The 19,627-nt window shown below is 46.3% G+C and overlaps 1 protein-coding gene across 1 annotated transcript in view; it reads right to left on the bottom strand.

Moving 5' to 3' along the window:
• Nucleotides 1-19,627, bottom strand: part of PNKP (polynucleotide kinase 3'-phosphatase) — a 213,542-nt gene that overhangs the window by 187,524 nt on the left and 6,391 nt on the right. The window contains exon 2 of the mRNA XM_082273922.1: nt 9,173-9,341. Within this exon, the coding sequence (XP_082130048.1) occupies nt 9,173-9,299 (127 nt within the window). The 5' untranslated portion in view covers nt 9,300-9,341. The remainder of the gene's footprint in view (nt 1-9,172; nt 9,342-19,627) is intronic.

The following is a 19,627-nucleotide window of genomic DNA, read 5'->3' as shown; positions in this document are numbered from 1 at the left end:
CCCAGGGGAGGATGTGTCAACACCCTCAATTTCAGCCTCCCCCTCAGATCCCGGGGGGTCCAAGGATGAGCGGGACCCTGAAAAGGGCACGCTCGCAGCAGCAGCATCCATATCCCCATCTGAATCAGAAGAGAGAGACAGCCTGGGCTGTTTCCTCGCAGCCCGTTCAGACATCAGCATTTCCATATTTGCCACTAAAGTCGCAACCACATCGGCCAGATCAGGTCGCAGCGGAGCCACAGGAGAACTGGGGCCCGCCACTAAAGCTGGAGGAAACTTGCTTTCCTGAGAATCCATGGCTCAAGACAAGAAAAAAATCACAGGGCAAAAAAATGATGTACTGTCCCCTTAAATAGCGCTGCGAAGAAGACTGAGAGAGATGCAGTGCAGAGCCCGCAGATCGTTGCTACCTGTGTCCTTTGCTGCCTGAGAGGAAAAGGAAATGCTGCTGGAAGGGGCTGGCTATAAGCCAGACCTCAGGGAAAATGGCTGCCCATAGGAAATGCATTGGAGGCTTCACTAAGATGGCCGCCGACATGCGGCCGAACCGATCGTTCTACAGCCCACAAAATGGCGGCGGAGGGCGCCAAAATGATCTGTATGCTTGCCCCAGAGGGGCCATATCCATGTGCAGTAAAAAAACATGGCGGACCGCGCGAACATGTATGCAACATACCCCCGCAGCGGTCGCCCCACAACACTCATGTCTGTACCCCCAAACATGCACCTAAGGTGACACAGGGACAGGGACACCCAGTAAAAAAACATACAAATTTGTACAAAACGAACCCCGCAGGGATCGCACAGGGAGTCACACAGGCACAGACATGGGGACACACAGCAACACAGACTGCCACCCCAGACAGAGGCCCCACACAGAAAAGTACTTACCTGTACCCGATGGCGTGGGGGAGCCTCTATGCACGGATAAACCTCTGTCCTCTCCTGACAGGGAGTGCCGTGAGCCAGGGACATGACGCTGCAGCAGCGCAGACGAGTCCTGTTAGGTAGCCACCTCACGGCTGCATCCCTGCAGCGAACAGGGATGGGTCATTCATAATGCCAGGGCGAACCATAGCTGAACGCTCGATGGCGGGCTGGGGGTCCATCTGACCCTCAGTGCCCTGGAGAACCAGGGCGGCCAGTCCGAATCCCAGCACCGCATGATCCATCTTCATCCGAAGAATAAACTAACACTAAAGCTGACAAAATAAACAGCTAGTAAAGTGAGAGAAAAAACTGACATTTTTCAAAGAAAATCAAATAAAAGATCAGGAAGGCTGAGACTGAAGCCCCAGCACAAGGTAGCCTGACTACTCCTGATTGCTAGGCAAACTAAAACTGAGTTGGGAGTGGTGATGCAGGGGGGGTATTGACCAGATGGGACAGCCCCCGTGGGTGTGTACATGCTAATGCCTTTTGACTAAGTCTATATGCCTAGCTATTCCTACGGATAGGTGGACAATAACCAATTGTGATGACTTAGAGGAGGCGGCGACTGTCGGAGGACGTAAGAGAAATTATTTTTTTAACCACTTGCCGACCGCCGCAAGTACATATACTGCGGTGGTCAGCCCCTCACAGGCAAAGTGACGTACCTATGTAGGACCATTGATTACTGTTCCTACAGCTCAAGCCACAGCCAATCACAGTTAGAATCACGCCCCTAGGGACACACACCACCCCTCCCTCTCAAAAAAAAGTTAACCCCTTCACTACCAGTGTCATTTTACAGTAACAGTGCATATGTATAGCACTGATTACTGTAGAAATGTCACTGGTAACCCCAAAAGTGTCAAAAATGTCAGTCAAGGGTCCGATCTGTCCGGCCAAATGTCACAGTCCCGCAAAAAAAAAAAAAAAAACGCAGATCGCCGCCATTACGCGTTAAAAAAAAAAACAACAAAAATGACAAAAATCTTTCCCTTTGTTAGTAAATGCAATAACTTTTGCGCAAACCAATCAAATACGCTTTTTGCGATTTTTTTTTACCAAACATATGTAGCATAAAACAAAATTGACAGAAAATGTTAAAAAATTTTGATTTTTAAATTTTTTGGGGGGGGAATTTCATATAAAAAAATGTGAAAAATATTGTTATTTTTGCAAAATATACGCTCTTTTTTTGTTTATAGCGCGTGATCAAAAAAAAAAAAAAAAAAAAAAAAAATCGCACAGGTGATCAAATACCACCAAAAGAAAGCTCTGTTTGTGGGAAAAAAAGGACGTCAAAGTCGTTTAGGTACAGCATCACACGACCGCGCAATTGTCTGTTAAAGTCACGCAGTGCCGAATCGCAAAATACCCCCTGGTCAGGAAGGGGGTAAAATCTTCCGGGGCTTAAGTGGTTAAGCGATTTGCTAAAACTTATATTTCAGACCAAAACATTTGTGTGGATGAATCAGTTGTTCACTTCACTGGTCGGCTGCAATTCATTCAAACAGCATATTCCCAGTATGAGGGCCAAACAAATCAAACTTTGCGAAAGAGCCACAGGATACGTATAGGCCTTCCGTGTGTACGAAGGCAAAGACTTCCACCTCCAGCCCCGAGTGCCCAACAAACATCAGAACCAGCAGAAAAAATGTTTGGGACCTGGCATACCCCCCTGTTCAAAAAAGGCTATTATATGTACATAGACGATTATTATACCAGCTTGCCCCTTTTCCGCCACTTGCACTGTGAAAAAACCTCGGCCTGCGGTACCACCAGAAAAAACAGGAAGGGCTTCCCACAAAATTTAGTGACAACAAGGCTACAAAGGGGGGAATCCACAAGTATGAGGAACGAGGAAGTGTTGGCTGTGAAGTGGAGGGACACGAGAGATGTTTACGTTCTGTCCACCATCCACAATGACGCCTTGGTGGAGATTCACAGAAGATGTGGTCCCGTTGAAAAGCCTGAATGCATCCACAATTATAATCAGTTCATGGTGGGGGGGTGGATTTGAACGACTGCATGCTACAACCCTATTAATCAGCACAAAAGTTACATAGTTACATAAGTTAGTGAGGTTGAAAAAAGACATCCGTCCATTCAGTTCAACCTATGATGTGTGTGTGTGTTTGTTGTTAACCGTACATTGTATACCCCTGTATGTTGTGGTCTTTAAGGTGCCCATCGAATAGTTTTTTTCAAACTATGGATGCTCCCTGCTGATACAACTGTTTGCGGAAGAGAATTCCACATCCTTACTGCTCTTACAGTGAAGAACCCCCTATGTATTTTAAGGTTAAACCGCCTTTCCTCTAGTTTTAGTGAGTGGCCACGTGTCTTATTGTATTCCCTTTCTCTGAATAGTTTGTTCCTTATGCTAGGGTCGCCAGTACAGTATTTGTACATTGATATCATATCCCCCCTCAATCGTCTCTTCTCCAGAGAGAATAAGTTCAGTGCTTGTAGTCTTTCCTCATAGCTGATGTCCTCCATTCCCCTAATTATTTTTGTTGCCCTTCTCTGGACTCTCTCCAGTTCCAGCACATCCTTCCTGAGGACCGGTGCCCAGAACTGGACAGCATACTCCAGATGTGGCCGGACCAGAGTCTTGTAGAGAGGGAGAATAATCTCTTTATTTCTGGAGTGAATCCCCTTTTTTATACATCCCAGTATTCTGTGTGCTTTGCTTGCAGCGGCTTGGCATTGCATGCCACTGCCAAGCATGTTGTCTACCAGTACCCCCAGGTCCTTTTCCCTCCTAGACTCACCCAGAGGTTCCCCCCCCCCCCCCGTAGTGAGTATCTTGCTTTCTGGTTTTTGGCACCCAAGTGCATTACTTTACATTTGTCAACATTAAACCTCATCTGCCATGTAGTTGCCCACCCCATTATTTTGTTCAGGTCCGCTTGTAAGGTTTCCACATCCTGCCCAGAAGATATTGGCATGTTTAGTTTAGTATTATCCGCAAATACTGTGATTGTACTAGATATCCCCTCCTCTAGATCATTTATGAATAAATTAAACAGGATTGGTCCCAGGACAGAACCCTGGGGGACCCCACTTTCCACACCCGCCCAATCCGAGTACTCCCCATTAAACACCACCCTCTGTACTCTCCCCTGGAGCCAGTTCTCTATCCAGGTACTCACCTTATGGTCCATACCTACCTTCCTTAGTTTGAACAGTAAGCATTTGTGGGGAACGGTGTCAAAGGCCTTTGCAAAGTCCAGATACACCACATCCACAGGCTTACCTTTATCTAGGTGGCAGCTCACTTCATCGTAGGTTAATAGATTGGTTTGGCAAGAACGATTTTTCATGAATCCATGCTGATTACTACTAATATTAAAATTTTCATTACTAAAGTCTTGTATGTGGTCCCTTAACATCCCCTCCAAAATCTTGCAGACTACTGATGTTAGGCTGACCGGCATATAGTTACCCGGGATATATCTCTGCCCTTTTTTAAATATTGGTACCACGTTGGCTTTTTTCCAATCAGCTGGCACCATGAATGTCTGTAAACTATCCTTAAAGATCAAGAATAATGGTCTGGCAATCACCTGGCTGAGCTTTTTAAGAACCCTCGGGTGCAAGCCATCCGGTCCCGGTGATTTATTTATGTTAAGTTTCTCTAGTTTTGTTCTAAGTCTATCTTCTGTTAGCCATGGCGGTACTTCCTGAGGTGTGTTGTTTAGTTTGGCCTTACAAGCTGGGTTAGTGTAGCCCCCCAATTCTTTTGTGAAGACTGAAGAGAAGAAATTATTTAACACTACCGCCTTTTCCCTGTCCTCTGTGGCCAAATCTCCTTTGTCGTCTTTTATGGGGCCAATGTGTTCTGGCCTCGCTTTCTTACTGTTTATATACTTAAGTCCCATTTCTGGTATAAAAAAAGTTGCATTTTGTCTTTTTCATTTGGCCATGTATAATTCGTACATCATCTATCAAAAGTCAACAGAGAGACCCAGCACCTTCCTCAAATATAAGATATAATATAAAATACAAAATATAAGAAATTCTCATTGCCCTAATCTGCCAGCAAGAATCCCCCCCAGAAAGGGAAGCATTTGCTCTGATTGTGTGTGTTGACTTCAAGAGCAACATTTTCTAGAAAACATTCCACCCACTAAATCAGGACGAAGACGCCAAAATAAATGTTGTGTATAGGCATGTGACGGTATCAGATTTCCATGCTGCGATTAATTAAGGTTCTGCCACGGTATACGGTATTATCACGGTATTCAATTATAGGATTTCAAGTGGCCTTGATCCGATGGCCTGGTCATTAAGGAGGCAAATCCTTGCGGTCCAGAAGTGGTTAAACCTCCAGGAGGACCAGTGTTTTTATTTATAAATTACTTTACTATTGCTTTAGGCCTGATTCACATGTATGCAGGTTGGCGGCCCACATTTCCACAGGCATAGCAGTCCATTGATTTGAATGGGCTGCTATGCCCTCGTTTTCCGCAGAAAAAAAGGTGCATGCAGGATTTAAAAAAATGCAGTGGCCTTGAAATCCATCCTGCTTTTGCACCATGCGACTTACCTGCAGTTTCTACACTGGCAAGCTTTCTGCATTTTTCTATACGTGGGCCCAGCATTTAAAAACACAGTTTGTGTGTGCAGGAACTGCAGGTAAGTCGCATGGTGCAAAAGCAGGATGGATTTCAAGGCCACTGCATTTTTTAAAATTCTGCATGCACCTTTTTTCAGCCGAAAACGCAGGCATAGCAGCCCAAGCCCATTTGAATCAATGGGCTGCTATGTCTGTGCAAATGTGGGCCGCCAACCCGCATACATGTGAACCAGGCCTAAAGCAATAGTAAAGTAATTTATAAATAAAAACACTGGTCCTTCTGCAGGTTTAACCACTTCTGGACCGCAAGTATTTGCCTCCTAAATGACTAGGCCATCGGATCGGAGCCGAGCGCCAGGACCAGTCCTCACCGGGTAGGCCAGACACTGCTTGATGACTATATAATAATGTAATTTGGGCTGCTATGCCTGTGCTTATATATGATACACACACACATTTATATATAATAACTGTGCAACCCTTCAGGTGAAAGGTGATAACATGCAATATGTTAAATGCACGGTCACGGATTAGTGTCACTGGATCCCACAAAGTTTCAGATGGTCCACCGCATTATCGCAGTCCCGCTATAAGTTGCCGATCGCCACCACCACTAGTATAAAAAAAAGAAAAGTTCCAGTATATGTACCACAAATTGTAGATGCTATAACTTTTGTGCAAACCAATCAATGTACGCTTATTGGGATTTTTTTTACCAAATAAATGTAGCGGAATACATATTGGCCTGAATGTATGAATACATTTTACTGGATATTGTTTTATAGAAGAAAGTAAAATTTTTTTTTTCTTTGCTAAACTGTCGGCTTTTTTTGTTTATAGCACAAAAACTAAAAAAAAAATCCAGTGGTGATCAAATACCACCAAAAAGAAGCTCTATTTGTGGGAAAAAAAAATGTCATGTTCATTCATGGACAGTTAAAAGGAACGCAGTGACGTAAAGCAAAAAATTGCCTGGTCATGAAGGGGGGGGGGGGGATAAATCTTCCAGAGGTCAAGTAGTTAAACTTTAGTTTGTTGCCTAAAGTAGTATTAAAGGTTAAAAGAAGGTCCCGGCTCCTTCAGAAAAAAATAAAAGTCAGTAGCTACAAATACTGTAGCTGCTAACTTTTGATATTAGGACACTTACCTGTCCAGGAATCCAGCGGTGTCCTTACTCTAGCTGATTTTTCCATCAGCTCTCGCCTGCTGCCACCGCCAATGCTTGTAAAGGAAACCGGCATTGAAGCCTTGGGGCTTCACAGCCAGTTCCCTACTGCGCATGCGCCAAGCACGTTGCACTTTGGCCAGGCAGTGGGGGAAGGAGGAGGGGGGGACTGAGCTTCCACAACAAGATCACCCCGAAGTGGGAGTGGGTACCTGTCAAAACCAGGTACCCGCTCCCCCAACCCCTGAAAAGTGCCAAATGTGGCAACGGAGGGGGGCAGGAGGCAGATAAGCGGAGCTTCCCCTTTTGGGTGAAGCTCCGCTTGAAGTTTACATTTATAAAAATAACAAAATAATAAAAGGCACATCTTTTTGCAGGCATATTTTTTTTACTAGGAGCCTGTAGATCGCTGGTGCAATGCAAGGCTTCTTCAGACTCTCTGTAAGCTGTCTGCTCGTGCCTTGACAGGAAGAATCAGTGAACTACCTAGAGTGCTCAACAGCACCCTGGTAGTTCATTGAGAACTACAAGCCGCAAAGGCTGTTGGTACTTTTAGTTCTCACATTCACATTTTAAATTGTGACAGTGAGTGTTGGGAGAAGATCCGTCGCTCACTATCACAACGGGCAATTGGGGATCAAGAGGTGCTGGGACTGCTGCATCTGTAACATGTTACACCCGGAATATAGGTGTAACATTTTTTACGACAGGTGAACTTATCCTTTAAAGTCTGAAATGTAAAAGCCTAAAGCCCTTCATTTTTTCTTTCAAAGCCTGGGTTTTTTTTGCATTCCATGTGTCAAAAAGGACTCTTTACTAGTCCCTGCTTTAAGGTCGCTCCATCTCCTTGCAGAGTCCCATGGAACCACCTTTAAGTGTGCGCTTCCGGCTGTGGCTGCAGCCGAGTGTTCCTTTGCCGCATGCAATCACACAGAGATAGCTCAGAAGCCTTCAGCAGCAAGCAACTTCCCTGCTTCTCCCCCTCCTGTCTCCCTAGCAAGTTGATTTGTGCAGCTGGAGCCTCCACTGTCCAAGTGACCTTTTTTTCTGTGATGTGCTCAGTGTGTGCGATTCCTTACTCAGAAGTTTGGGGAAACACAGAGCGTTCTGGAGCTGGCAGTATTAAGCAGTAAAATGGTAAGTGCTAGGCAAAAATATGCTATACACAATGGGGGGAGTTCACTAAAGCTGCTGTGCAAATTTTCTGGCGCTAATCCCTCTTGCCAATGTAATATGCCAAATTTACAAGCATTTGCGATACTTTTGGCTCTGAATGCAACTCATTCGCCAAATTCGGATAGTTCAAAAATGTGTCACTTTTACATTGTGCCACAGTAAATGAGCCACTTTTACATGAGAAAAACTGGCTCAGATAGATTCTGCAAAAGTGCCTCGTGTGTATTCTAAATGTGGTATCGGTAGAGCCATATTCAAGTTCTGGGCAGGTATGTGAATTTGGCGCATTCTTCACCACTTTTAGAATGTATGAGACACACTTGCAAAATCTGCCTACGCCAGTCTTAATGAATTCCAGGGAATGTGCTGTGGAATGCTTCCCTGGTTGATTAGAGTGAAATAATTTCCACTAGACTCGGCTTACCATAGATCAGAGTAAGGGGCTGATCCCTGCCACTTATCACGTGAACAGGCATCAGCCAATGACAGATGATCACGTGATGTAAACAGAGCCGGTAATCCGGCTTCTGTCAGAGGGACACCGGTCCCGAAGAGAGAGAGCCACTGCCGCCTCATCTGTGCCCACACGTGCCACCTATCAGTGCCCACACGTGCCACCTATCAGTGCAAGTCAGTGCTGCCAATCAGTGTCTCATCATCAGTGTCGCCTATAAGTGCCACCCATCAGTGCCCTTCAGTGCTGCCTAATCAGACTGCCTTATCAGTGCAGCCTATCAGTGTACATCAATGAAGGAGAAAAATTACCTGTTTGCAAAATGTTATAATGAACTATGAAAACGGTTTTGTTTTGTTTTTTTCAAAATTTTTGTACTTTTTTGTTTGTTCAGAAAAAAAAAAAATCCAGTAGTGATTAAATACCACCAAAAAAATAGCTCTATTTGTGTGAAAAAAATGATAAAAACTTAATTTAGGTACAGTGTTGCATGACTGCGCAATTGTCATTCAAAGTGCGACAGCGCTGAAAGCTGAAAATTGGCCTGGGCAGGAAGGGGGTTTAAGTGCCCAGTAGGCAAGTGGTTAAAGGAAAATAATGAAGAAAAAGCTGATGTTTTCATTTAATCGTTAAATGGGCTATTAATTTGTATTTTGTTATTTTTGGTTAATAAACAATCTATGATCGTCACTTGTAATTTGTACAGTCCAGAAATGACACACAGTTAAGTTGTGAAGGTCGCTTTACAACCCATTTATAGGTTATTGTTCCCATAATTGTGTTGTTTTTTTATAATGTGTATCTCATTTTGAACATTCTGATAAATATATGCTCATTTTATACGATTCCCTGAATAGAGACCCACCTTGATTCTTGGAGCATTTCCTGTCAGCAATGCAGGTCTGGGGACTTCTTCCCAGAATTACAGCTACACCATCAGGCAGCTCAATAGGACTGTGCTTTTTATCCACACTTTCTAAGAAGCACTTCATTTCCAAGCAGGCAACGCTCACTGATTAAGTGCAGTCCACCTACTGATACAAAGAGAATACAGAGCGAGAAAAAAAAAAGTGAACAAAAAAAGCCAAAAGTTTACATTCTAAAGTAACCCAACCCATGGTACAATGTGGAATGATGCAAATAGTTTTATATTCCAAAGACAAAGATGCTCAGTGCAAAAGTTTTTCATATAAACTTCCATATCATTGCTGTGGGGGGTCTATTTATTAAGGTGTCCTTCTGTGATTTGCACAACAAATGTTTTCCTGGACATTCGTCCAACTGCAGTTTGTGACATTCATTTGTAAAAGAGGATATACCCTATATGTAACATGAGCGATGGCAAACCTTGGTTGTTATTTGAACCTGCTCATGTGTGAATCTGGTTTAAAATGGGTGAATTTTCTAAAAATGATGGATGAAACCTCATTGAAAATGCTAGGTGAATATTTTTAGAAAATAGTAAACAAGATTCACTCAGCACATTTTAAGTCAAACAAGATTTGCTCATCAATAGCCACTTATTGCAATACAGAGAGCTTCCAATGTCAAACAAAAGTTGCTTATCTGCCACATTACACATGGGGAAATGAGAAGAGAAAAAAAAAAGGAAGAGCCACCTAAGTGCAGCCATTTAAAAAAAAAAAAAATGGGATTTTTGACTTACCGTAAAAACCATTTCTCTGTTGTTTAGTGAAGGACACAGCTCTTCACCTTCATGACCGTAGGGTTATGCTGCCCCCTACAGAAGTAGGACACTAGTCAGAGAAAAGCTTTAGCATGCCTTTGGGGTAGTCCCTGGGGGTATACTCCCACTTCCTACTATAGGTATTCAGTTTTGTAACAAGCAGTGTCAGAAGAAAAAACGCAACTCCAAAGAGGGGTGGGTGCTGTGTCTGTCAATGAACATCAGAGAAATGGATTTTATGGTAAGTCAAAAATCCCATTTTCTCTTTCGTTCAATGACGGACACAGCTCTTCATCTTCATGACTGTAGGGACATCCCAAAGCAGTGTCAAACATGAGGGGTGGGAACAGCAGAAAAAAACAACTTTCCAAAGGCTAAACATAGCCAACCAGGTAACATGGAGCTCACCTAAAAAATACACAGTCAAAGAGGACTAATCCTCTAAACAGAAGCCTTAAAAACTTTGCGGCCAAAAGAAGCATCTGCAGATGCCAACACATCCACTTTATAAAACTCTGTGAATGTGTGCACAGACGAGCAAGTGGCCGCTTTGCAAACTTGCACCACTGATGCCTGATGACGGAAGGCCCAAAAGGCACTAAGCGCCCGAGTAGAATGCGCCCCGACAGGGAAAGGAGGAACCTGACCCACAGTCTGCCTGAACCATCTGGAAATGGTTGCAGCAGAAGCAGACAGCTCTTTGTGAGGTCCATACATGAGGACAGACAAAGAGTCTGACTTTCGAAACGACTCCGTAGCTGCCAGGTACACCCTGATTTCCCAAACCACATCCAGGGAATGCAAAGCAACTTCCTTAGGATGTTTAGGCTTAGGACAAAGGGAAGGCAACACAACGTCTTCATTCAGATGAACCTTTGGAAGGAACGATAGACATTAGGGCTGAACGATAGTCGATATGATATCGACTATCGTTCTGTGGCCGTAGGCGATATTCATATCGCCGAGGTCACGATATTTGCATAGGCAGGGGGAGGGACTCGGAGGACTCACAGACTAACGTGTTAGGCAGGGGGAGAAGTCGGGACGCTTCAGCGGTGAGCATACACTGACTCACTCGTGAACTGCAGCCCGCCCCACACGTTCAGTGAGTCTCACTCTCCGCCCTAGTTTTCTCAATGGCACATTCAGAGAGCCAATCACGCCGTGATTAGCTGCACAGCTAACCAATCACCCGTGCCTGCACACCTGATTGGTTCCGCTGTGCCGCTACTCACGGCGTGATTGGCTCTCTGAATGTGCCATTGAGAAAACTAGGGCGGAGAGTGAGACTCACTGAACGTGTGGGGCTGGCTGCAGTGCACGAGTGAGTAAATGTATGCGGCTGTGCTGTGATCCTTTCCCGGCTCCTAGCTCCAGCCTCCTACAGCCACCACTATCTAATTTGATCGAGATAAGAAGAGGTACTTTATTAAGAATTTATGTCTTTGGCTTAACCCTACAGCTGCTGGGAAGCCTGCAATTAATGTTACGGCCAAGTAGTATAACCAAAACAAAAAATTTACAATGAACTTTTATGCCGTAATCTACTTAAGTGAGCAGAGAAAGAAGCCATACGTTTTTTGTTAAAAGAAAAACACAGATCCAGACGGGATGGCTTTATAGTGTGTAGAATGACATTATATTAGCTAAGTCTTATAATACCGCTGGATCAGCCATAGCGCCCCTCCGCCTCACTGACATGTCACTAATTGATTTTACCATATTAACCCTGACCTGCCCAGTGCCCTGTATCTGCAATTAAAATTTAGAAGGCTGCCTGCATGCTTCCTGATTTCCATTCCCAGAATCCTTCCCAATCCCTACAGTGTCAGTAACATTAACCCTATGGTAGAAGGCTGCAGTGTGCACTGAATCCCATTCCCTACAGTAACATACATTATGGTCAGAAAGGCTGGATTGACGGGTCCCTCAATATCGCAATATATATCGTTGAAAAAAAAATATCGCAATATATTTTTTTTCCAATATCGTGCAGGCCTAATGGACATGGTCGAAGAACCACCTTTTCCCCGTGAACAACTAGATAAGGTGAACGGCAAGACAGCGCTGCCAGCTCAGACACCCTATGCGCCGAAGTAATAGCCAACAAAAAGGCCACCTTCTGGGACAACGTAAGCAGGGGAATCTCCTGAATATTCTCAAAGGGAGGTTTCTGAAGAACTGACAACACCAAATTGAGGTCCCACGGTGGCAATGGAGACCACACCAGGGGAGCCAAGTGTCTCACTCCCTGGAGAAAATTACACACCAAGGAGTGTGAGGCCAACGGATGTTGAAAGAAAATCGCCAAGGCCGAGACCTGGCCCTTGATGGTACTCAAGACCAGGAGGAAAGCCAAGATCCGAGTCTCCGAAAAGGAGCGAGGGTGAACCCCAAGAGAGACTCACACCACGCAATGTATGTCTTCCAAGTACAATGTTAAATCTTCCTGGAAGTAGATTTTCTAGCTTTGAAAAGCATAGGAATCACTGATTTAGACAACCCTTTATCCTTCAGCACCTGGCTTTCAACAGCCAGGCCGTCAAATCCAGCAACTGTAAAGCAGGATGGAAGATCAGTCCTTGAGACAGCAGATCTTCCCTGAGGGGGAGTCTCCAAGGAACATCAGCGACCAGCAGGTCGGTGTACCAAGACCGGCAAGGCTAGTCTGGAGCTACTAGAATGACTGGAATCCCTTCTGCCTCGATCCTGCGCAGGAGTCGTGGCAGAAGCTTGAGAGGAGGAAAGGCGTATAGCAGACGATAATGACTCCAGGGAGCCACTAGGGCGTCTGTGGCATCGGCTAGAGGGTCTCGAGACCGTGCCACAAACCTCTGAACTTTCCTGTTGAGGCGAGAGACCAACAGGTCCACCTCGGGAGTCCTCCACCTCCAACTGACTGAACACCTCTGGATGAAGTGACCATTGTTCCTGGTCCAATGCCTGTCGACTGAGATAGTCCGCCTGCATATTTTCCACCCCTTGAATGTGTACAGCAGAGAGGGCTGGAACGAATCGGTCTGCCCACTCTAGAATGCCGGCTATTTCCCAAGCTGCCAGAACACTTTTCGTGCCCCCTTGGTGATTGACATAGGCCACGGCCATGGCATTATCTGATTGAATAGGCTGGCATCCGTGGTGACAACTGTCCAGTCCAGGTGAAGAAAGGATTTTCCCTGAAGTGCCGGAGAGCGAAGACACCAAACCAGGGACCCCCTTGTTCTCTGGCTCAACATGATCAGATTGTCCAGAGACCAAGGATTCACCAGAATCTCCTTTCTTGTGTGGAACTGTGCAAACGGAACTTCCTCAGAAGGTAGACACCATCAGGACCAGCATCCGCATGCAAGTCCGAAGATATGACTATTTGCTGGACAGAAGAAGCCATATCACCTCCTGCAACTTCTGAAGTTTTTCCAGAGAGAGAAACACTCTGACCGAGGCTGAGTCCAGAGTCAGTCCCAAATATTCCTGGCTCGCGGACGGAACCAGAGCAGACTTCTGGAGATTCAGAATCCAACCGAGCTCCCTCAGCGTTTGCAGAGTGATCTCCAAGTTGTCCAACAGGGCAGTCGAAGACTCTGCTTGCAAAAGCAGACCTTCCAGGTACACCAGTATCGTGATCCCCCGCTGACGCAGTAATTTTAGAACCTTGCCCACAGAAAAGTGGAGGAAGCGCTGATGGGCAATACAAATGGGGATCTGAAGGTAAGTGTCCTTGATGTCGATGAATGCAAGAAAGTCCCCCTGATGTAGGGATGCTACCACCGTGCGAATGGACTCCATTCAAACCTTCTGCACCCGCACAAAGCAGTTCAGCGCCTTGAGGTCCAGAATTGGACGCACCTTGCCCTCCTTCCTGGGAACCGTAAACAGGTTTGAATCTAAACCTTGAAAGTGTTCTGACATGGGAACCTGGACAATCACTCCTTGAGATAACAAGTCTTACACTGCCTCCTAGAGATCCTGTAGGCGATCTGGGGATAAGTGCAGGTTGGAAGGAAAGAACCTTGCCAGCGGGTATGATCAAAGCTCTATCTTGCGGCCAGAATTACTTTGTGGACACACTTGTCCTGAATTAGGAAGGTCCACGGGTCCGGAAAACAGTGAAGACGTCCCTCCACCCCTGATAGGGGTGAGGGCGCCCCTTCACGCAGAGTTTTTGTCCACAGGCCTGGCAGATCCCGCTCTAGGTTGCTCGCGACCAAGACATCTTGGACTTCTTGGAACCCCCATTGGAGACCCTGAAAGGTTTTGATCCCTTGTCCTGAGAAACTAAAAAGCCCCTGCCACGGGACTCCTTACCCTTGGAAGCCTGAGGAAGAAGAGTACACTTTTCCCCTGTGAGGCCTTTGATGATGTCATCCAAGGAAGCTCCAAACAGAGCCTGGTCCGTGGACAAGCATTTCACCACTGCGGAGACAGACAGTCTAGAAAGCAAGGGCGCGTTTTGGGGACCCCCACTGTTTTGAGACAATATCGTCAAAGAAGGCGGGAAAGGGGACACCCTTGCTGCTGTGAAGGACTTGTGGGTGCCAAAGGGGACTCATGCCTCTGATGCTGCATCAGTCGCATCTTCCAAATGTAAGGTTTCCCACACTGATACTATCAGTGCATCCACTAGCGCCTTCTTATGTGCGGATAGAGGAACAGAGGAATCATCCTCACTATCTGAGCATGCAGGGTGCGTGAACGCAGACCCCGAAGGGTAACTGGCATCCGCGGTGGCCAAATCAGACCCTGGATCTGAAGAGACAGAGGAAGCAGGTAAAGGCAGGGGACACTTTTTGGTAGCCCGTTTGCCCAGGACCAAATCCACTTTGGACACCAAGGACTCCAGGACCCCCGTCAGTGCAGCCAGTTGTGGGGCCCAGGAGGGCCCCGCATCCTCCGAGAGTGGATCAGGTGGTGAAACGTGTTTCAGTGACTCCATGATGGAGAGGGAAAACTGCACCACAAGTGTAAAAAAAAACACACTGTAAGGGACACCCCATCGCGCTGTCCACACCACAGAGCCCAGCACAGCACTAACGCTGTATAGCAGCAAGAGGGAGAGGGAGCCACAGGCACTCACCACCACCGGACAGCTCACAGGAAGCGCTGCACCGCACGCGGCGATCAGTAAAATAGACCTCTGGCTATTAGCACTAGAGGTCGAGGACTCCCCACCGCCAAATCACCGCCCATCTGAGCTCCAAAAACATGGCCGCCGCTATTTTCAATGGGAAACTATAGGAAAATGGCCGCTGAGGCTACACAAACATGGCCACCGATCAGTAGCTAACCAGGCTACAAGAAAATGGCGGCCACGCAGATCCCGGGGTGCGGGGAGTCCCGAGGCTGGAAAATAGTTCACAACAAGGAGGGGGGCCCAGACAGGTGTTCCCACCAGGCCCATCCCCCTCAAGGAGTGATCGTTTTGGGCACTGGCGGCGCCCCCATCCCCATCACCAGTGCCGCACCCCAATGTTACAATCAAAAGGCTGCAGTACTGCCCTATATTACCTTAACCACTTAAGCCCCGGAAGATTTTACCCCCATTCCGACCAGGGGGTATTTTGCGATTCGGCACTGCGTGAATTTAACGCACAATTGCGCGGTCGTGCGACGCTGTACCTAAACGAATTTGACGTCCTTTTTTTCCCACAAACAGAGCTTTCTTTTGGTGGTATTTGATCACCTGTGCGATTTTTTGATCACGCGCTATAAACAAAAAAAGAGCGTCAATTTTGCAAAAATAGCAATATTTTTCACATTTTTTTATATGAAATTCCCCCCAAAAAAAATGTAAAAATCAAAATTTTTAAAAATTTTCGGCCAATTTATTTTATGCTACCTATGTTTGGTAAAAAAAATCGCAAAAAGCGTATTTTGATTGGTTTGCGCAAAAGTTATCGCGTTTACTAACAAAGGGAAAGATTTTTGTCATTTTTGTTGTTTTTTTTTTTAACGCGTAATGGCGGCGATCTGCGATTTTTTTTGCGGTACTGCGACATTGCGGCGGACAGATCGGACCCTTGACTGACATTTTTGACACTTTTGGGGTTACCAGTGACATTTCTACAGTAATCAGTGCTATACATATGCACTGTTACTGTAAAAATACACTGGTAGTGAAGGGGTTAACTTTATTTGGAAGGGAGGGGCTGTGTGTGTCCCTAGGGGCGTGGTTTCTACTGTGATTGGCTGTGGCTCTAGCTGTAAGGACACTGATCAACGGATCTACATACCAGATCCGTTTTATCAGTGTCTTTGCAGCGAGGAGAATGACAGGCAGTTTGTTTACACAGGCTGCCTGACATTCTCCCTCTCCCCCGACGATCGCCGAGTGACCGGCGGACATCGGGTCCGCTGGTCACACGCGCGGGGGGGTCCGTGACCACGCGGGAGCGGGAGCGCGCCCCGGGGGGCGCGCGCTCGCTCCCTAGACCCTCACAAGCAAACAACGTAGCCCTACGTTAGTTTGCCTGTGAGGGGCTGACCGCCGACGTAGATAGTCGTGCGGCGGTCGGCAAGTGGTTAACCCTGTATGGTCAGAAGGCTGCACGTTCCGCGTGCCTGCACAGTACACAGTCACACGTGATTGATTTGCTGTGCCACTGCTCATGGCACTCACCGCTCAGTCACAGCCAACATTCACAACATTCATCACTACTAAAAATGCGCGACGAAGAGGATCCGCCGCAAAAAAATATTGCAATATACAGTGGGTACGGAAAGTATTCAGACCCCCTTAAATTTTTCACTCTTTGTTATATTGCAGCCATTTGCTAAAATCATTTAAGTTCATTCTTCTTCTTCTTCATGAATGTACACATAGCACCCCATACTGACAGAAAAACACAGAATTGTTGCAGATTTATTAAAAAAGAAAAACTGAAATATCACATGGTCCTAAGTATTCAGACCCTTTGCTGTGACACTCATATATTTAACTCAGGTGCTTTCCATTTCTTCTGATCATCCTTGAGATGGTTCTACACCTTCATTTGAGTCCAGCTGTGTTTGATTATACTGATTGGACTTGATTAGGAAAGCCACACACCTGTCTATATAAGACCTTCCAGATCACAATGCATGTCAGAGCAAATGAGAATCATGAGGTCAAAGGAACTGCCTGAAGAGCTCAGAGACAGAATTGTGGCAAGGCACAGATCTGGCCAAGGTTACAAAAAGATTTCTGCTGCACTTAAGGTTCCTAAGAGCACAGTGGCCTCCATAATCCTCAAATGGAAGACGTTTGGGACGATCAGAACCCTTCCTAGAGCTGGCCGTCCGGCCAAACTGAGCGGAGAAGAGCCTTGGTGAGAGAGGTAAAGAAGAACCCAAAGATCACTGTGGCTGAGCTCCAGAGATGCAGTCAGGAGATGGGAGAAAGTTGTAGAAAGTCAACCATCACTGCAGCCCTCCACCAGTCGGGGCTTTATGGCAGAGTGGCCCGACGGAAGCCTCTCCTCAGTGTAAGACACATGAAAGCCCGCATGGAGTTTGCTAAAAAACACCTGAAGGACTCCAAGATGGTGAGAAATAAGATTCTCTGGTCTGATGAGACCAAAATAGAACTTTCTGGCCTTAATTCTAAGCGGTATGGGTGGAGAAAACCAGGCAGTGCTCATCACCTGTCCAATACAGTCCCAACAGTGAAGCATGGTGGTGGCAGCATCATGCTGTGGGGGTGTTTTTCAGCTGCAGGGACAGGACGACTGGTTGCAATCGAGGGAAAGATGAATGCGGCCAAGTACAGGAATATCCTGGACAAAAACCTTCTCCAGAGTGCTCTGGACCTCAGACTGGGCCGAAGGTTTACCTTCCAACAAGACAATGACCCTAAGCACACAGCTAAAATAACGAAGGAGTGGCTTCACAACAACTCCGTGACTGTTCTTGAATGGCCCAGCCAGAGCCCTGACTTAAACCCAATTGAGCATCTCTGGAGAGACCTAAAAATGGCTGTCCACCAACGTTTACCATCCAACCTGACAGAACTGGAGAGGATCTGCAAGGAGGAATGGCAGAGGATCCCCAAATCCAGGTGTGAAAGACTTGTTGCATCTTTCCCAAAAAGACTCCTGGCTGTATTAGATCAAAAGGGGGCTTCTACTAAATACTGAGCAAAGGGTCTGAATACTTAGGACCATGTGATATTTCAGTTTTTCTTTTTTAATAAATCTGCAACAATGTCAACAATTCTGTGTTTTTCTGTCAGTATGGGCTGCTATGTGTACATTCATGAGGAAGAAGAATGAACCTAAATGATTTTAGCAAATGGCTGCAATATAACAAAGAGTGAAAAATTTAAGGGGGTCTGAATACTTTCCGTACCCACTGTATATCGTGGGAAAAAAAATATCGCAATGTGATTTCAGCCCTCAAATTTTCCACTCGCCTACTCGCATTTTGCGAGTGGAAAATTATTTAGGGCAAGCGCGGGGCTGCTCCGGGAGTCGAAGAGGAAAGCCGAGGGACGGGATTACCATAGAGCGGGGATCATTCCGCTGTAACAGCATTAATTGTAATTGCCGGGCGCTCGCCGACACACAGTCCCGCCCCCTAGCCTGGCTTCTTTGATAGACAGAACACCTGGCCAACCAGGACGTGTGACGTCTATCAAAGGAGTCGGGCCAGAAGGCGAGACTGTGTGTGTCGGCGAGTGCCCGGCCATTCAAATTAAAGCCGTTACAGCGGGACGATCCTGCTTTGTGATTATCCGGCCAGATTTCCTCTTCCTCTCCTCTCTTTTCTGCACTGGTCAGTGCATTGACAGGCACAAGTGAAGCTGCGTTATTGGGCCCAGGTAAAGCTGCATTGATGGCACAGTTAAAGCTGCATTGAAGGGCACAGGTGAAGCTGCATTGAAGGGCACAGGTGAAGCTGCATTGAAGGGCACAGGTGAAGCTGCATTAAAGGGCACAGGTGAAGCTGCATTAAAGGGCACAGGTGAAGCTGCATTAAAGGGCACAGGTGAAGCTGCATTGAAGGGCACAGGTGAAGCTGCATTGAAGGGCACAGGTGAAGCTGCATTGAAGGGCACAGGTAAAGCTGCATTGAAGGGCACAGGTAAAGCTGCATTGAATGGCACAGGTAAAGCTGCATTGAATGGCACAGGTAAAGCTGCATTGAATGGCACAGGTAAAGCTGCATTGAATGGCACAGGTAAAGCTGCATTGAATGGCACAGGTAAAGCTGCATTGATGGGCACAGGTAAAGCTGCATTGATGGGCACAGGTAAAGCTGCATTGATGGGCACAGGTAAAGCTGCATTGAAGGGCACAGGTAAAGCTGCATTGAAGGGCACAGGTAAAGCTGCATTGAAGAGCACAGGTAAAGCTGCATTGAAGGGCACAGGTAAAGCTGCATTGAAGGGCACAGGTAAAGCTGCATTGATGGCACAGGTAAAGCTGCATTGAAGGGCAACAGGTAAAGCTGCATTGATGGCACAGGTAAAGCTGCATTGAAGGGCAACAGGTAAAGCTGCATTGAAGGGCAACAGGTAAAGCTGCATTGAAGGGCAACAGGTAAAGCTGCATTGAAGGGCAACAGGTAAAGCTGCATTGAAGGGCAACAGGTGAAGCTGCATTGAAGGGCAACAGGTAAAGCTGCATTGAATGGCACAGGTAAAGCTGCATTGAAGGG

The sequence above is a fragment of the Pelophylax lessonae genome (genome assembly GCF_965119305.1).
Source record: "Pelophylax lessonae genome assembly, chromosome: 12".
NCBI classification, from domain to species: domain Eukaryota; kingdom Metazoa; phylum Chordata; class Amphibia; order Anura; family Ranidae; genus Pelophylax; species Pelophylax lessonae.
The sequence above is the reverse complement of the archived record's forward strand: the minus strand, read 5'-3'. Positions and strand labels throughout refer to the sequence as shown.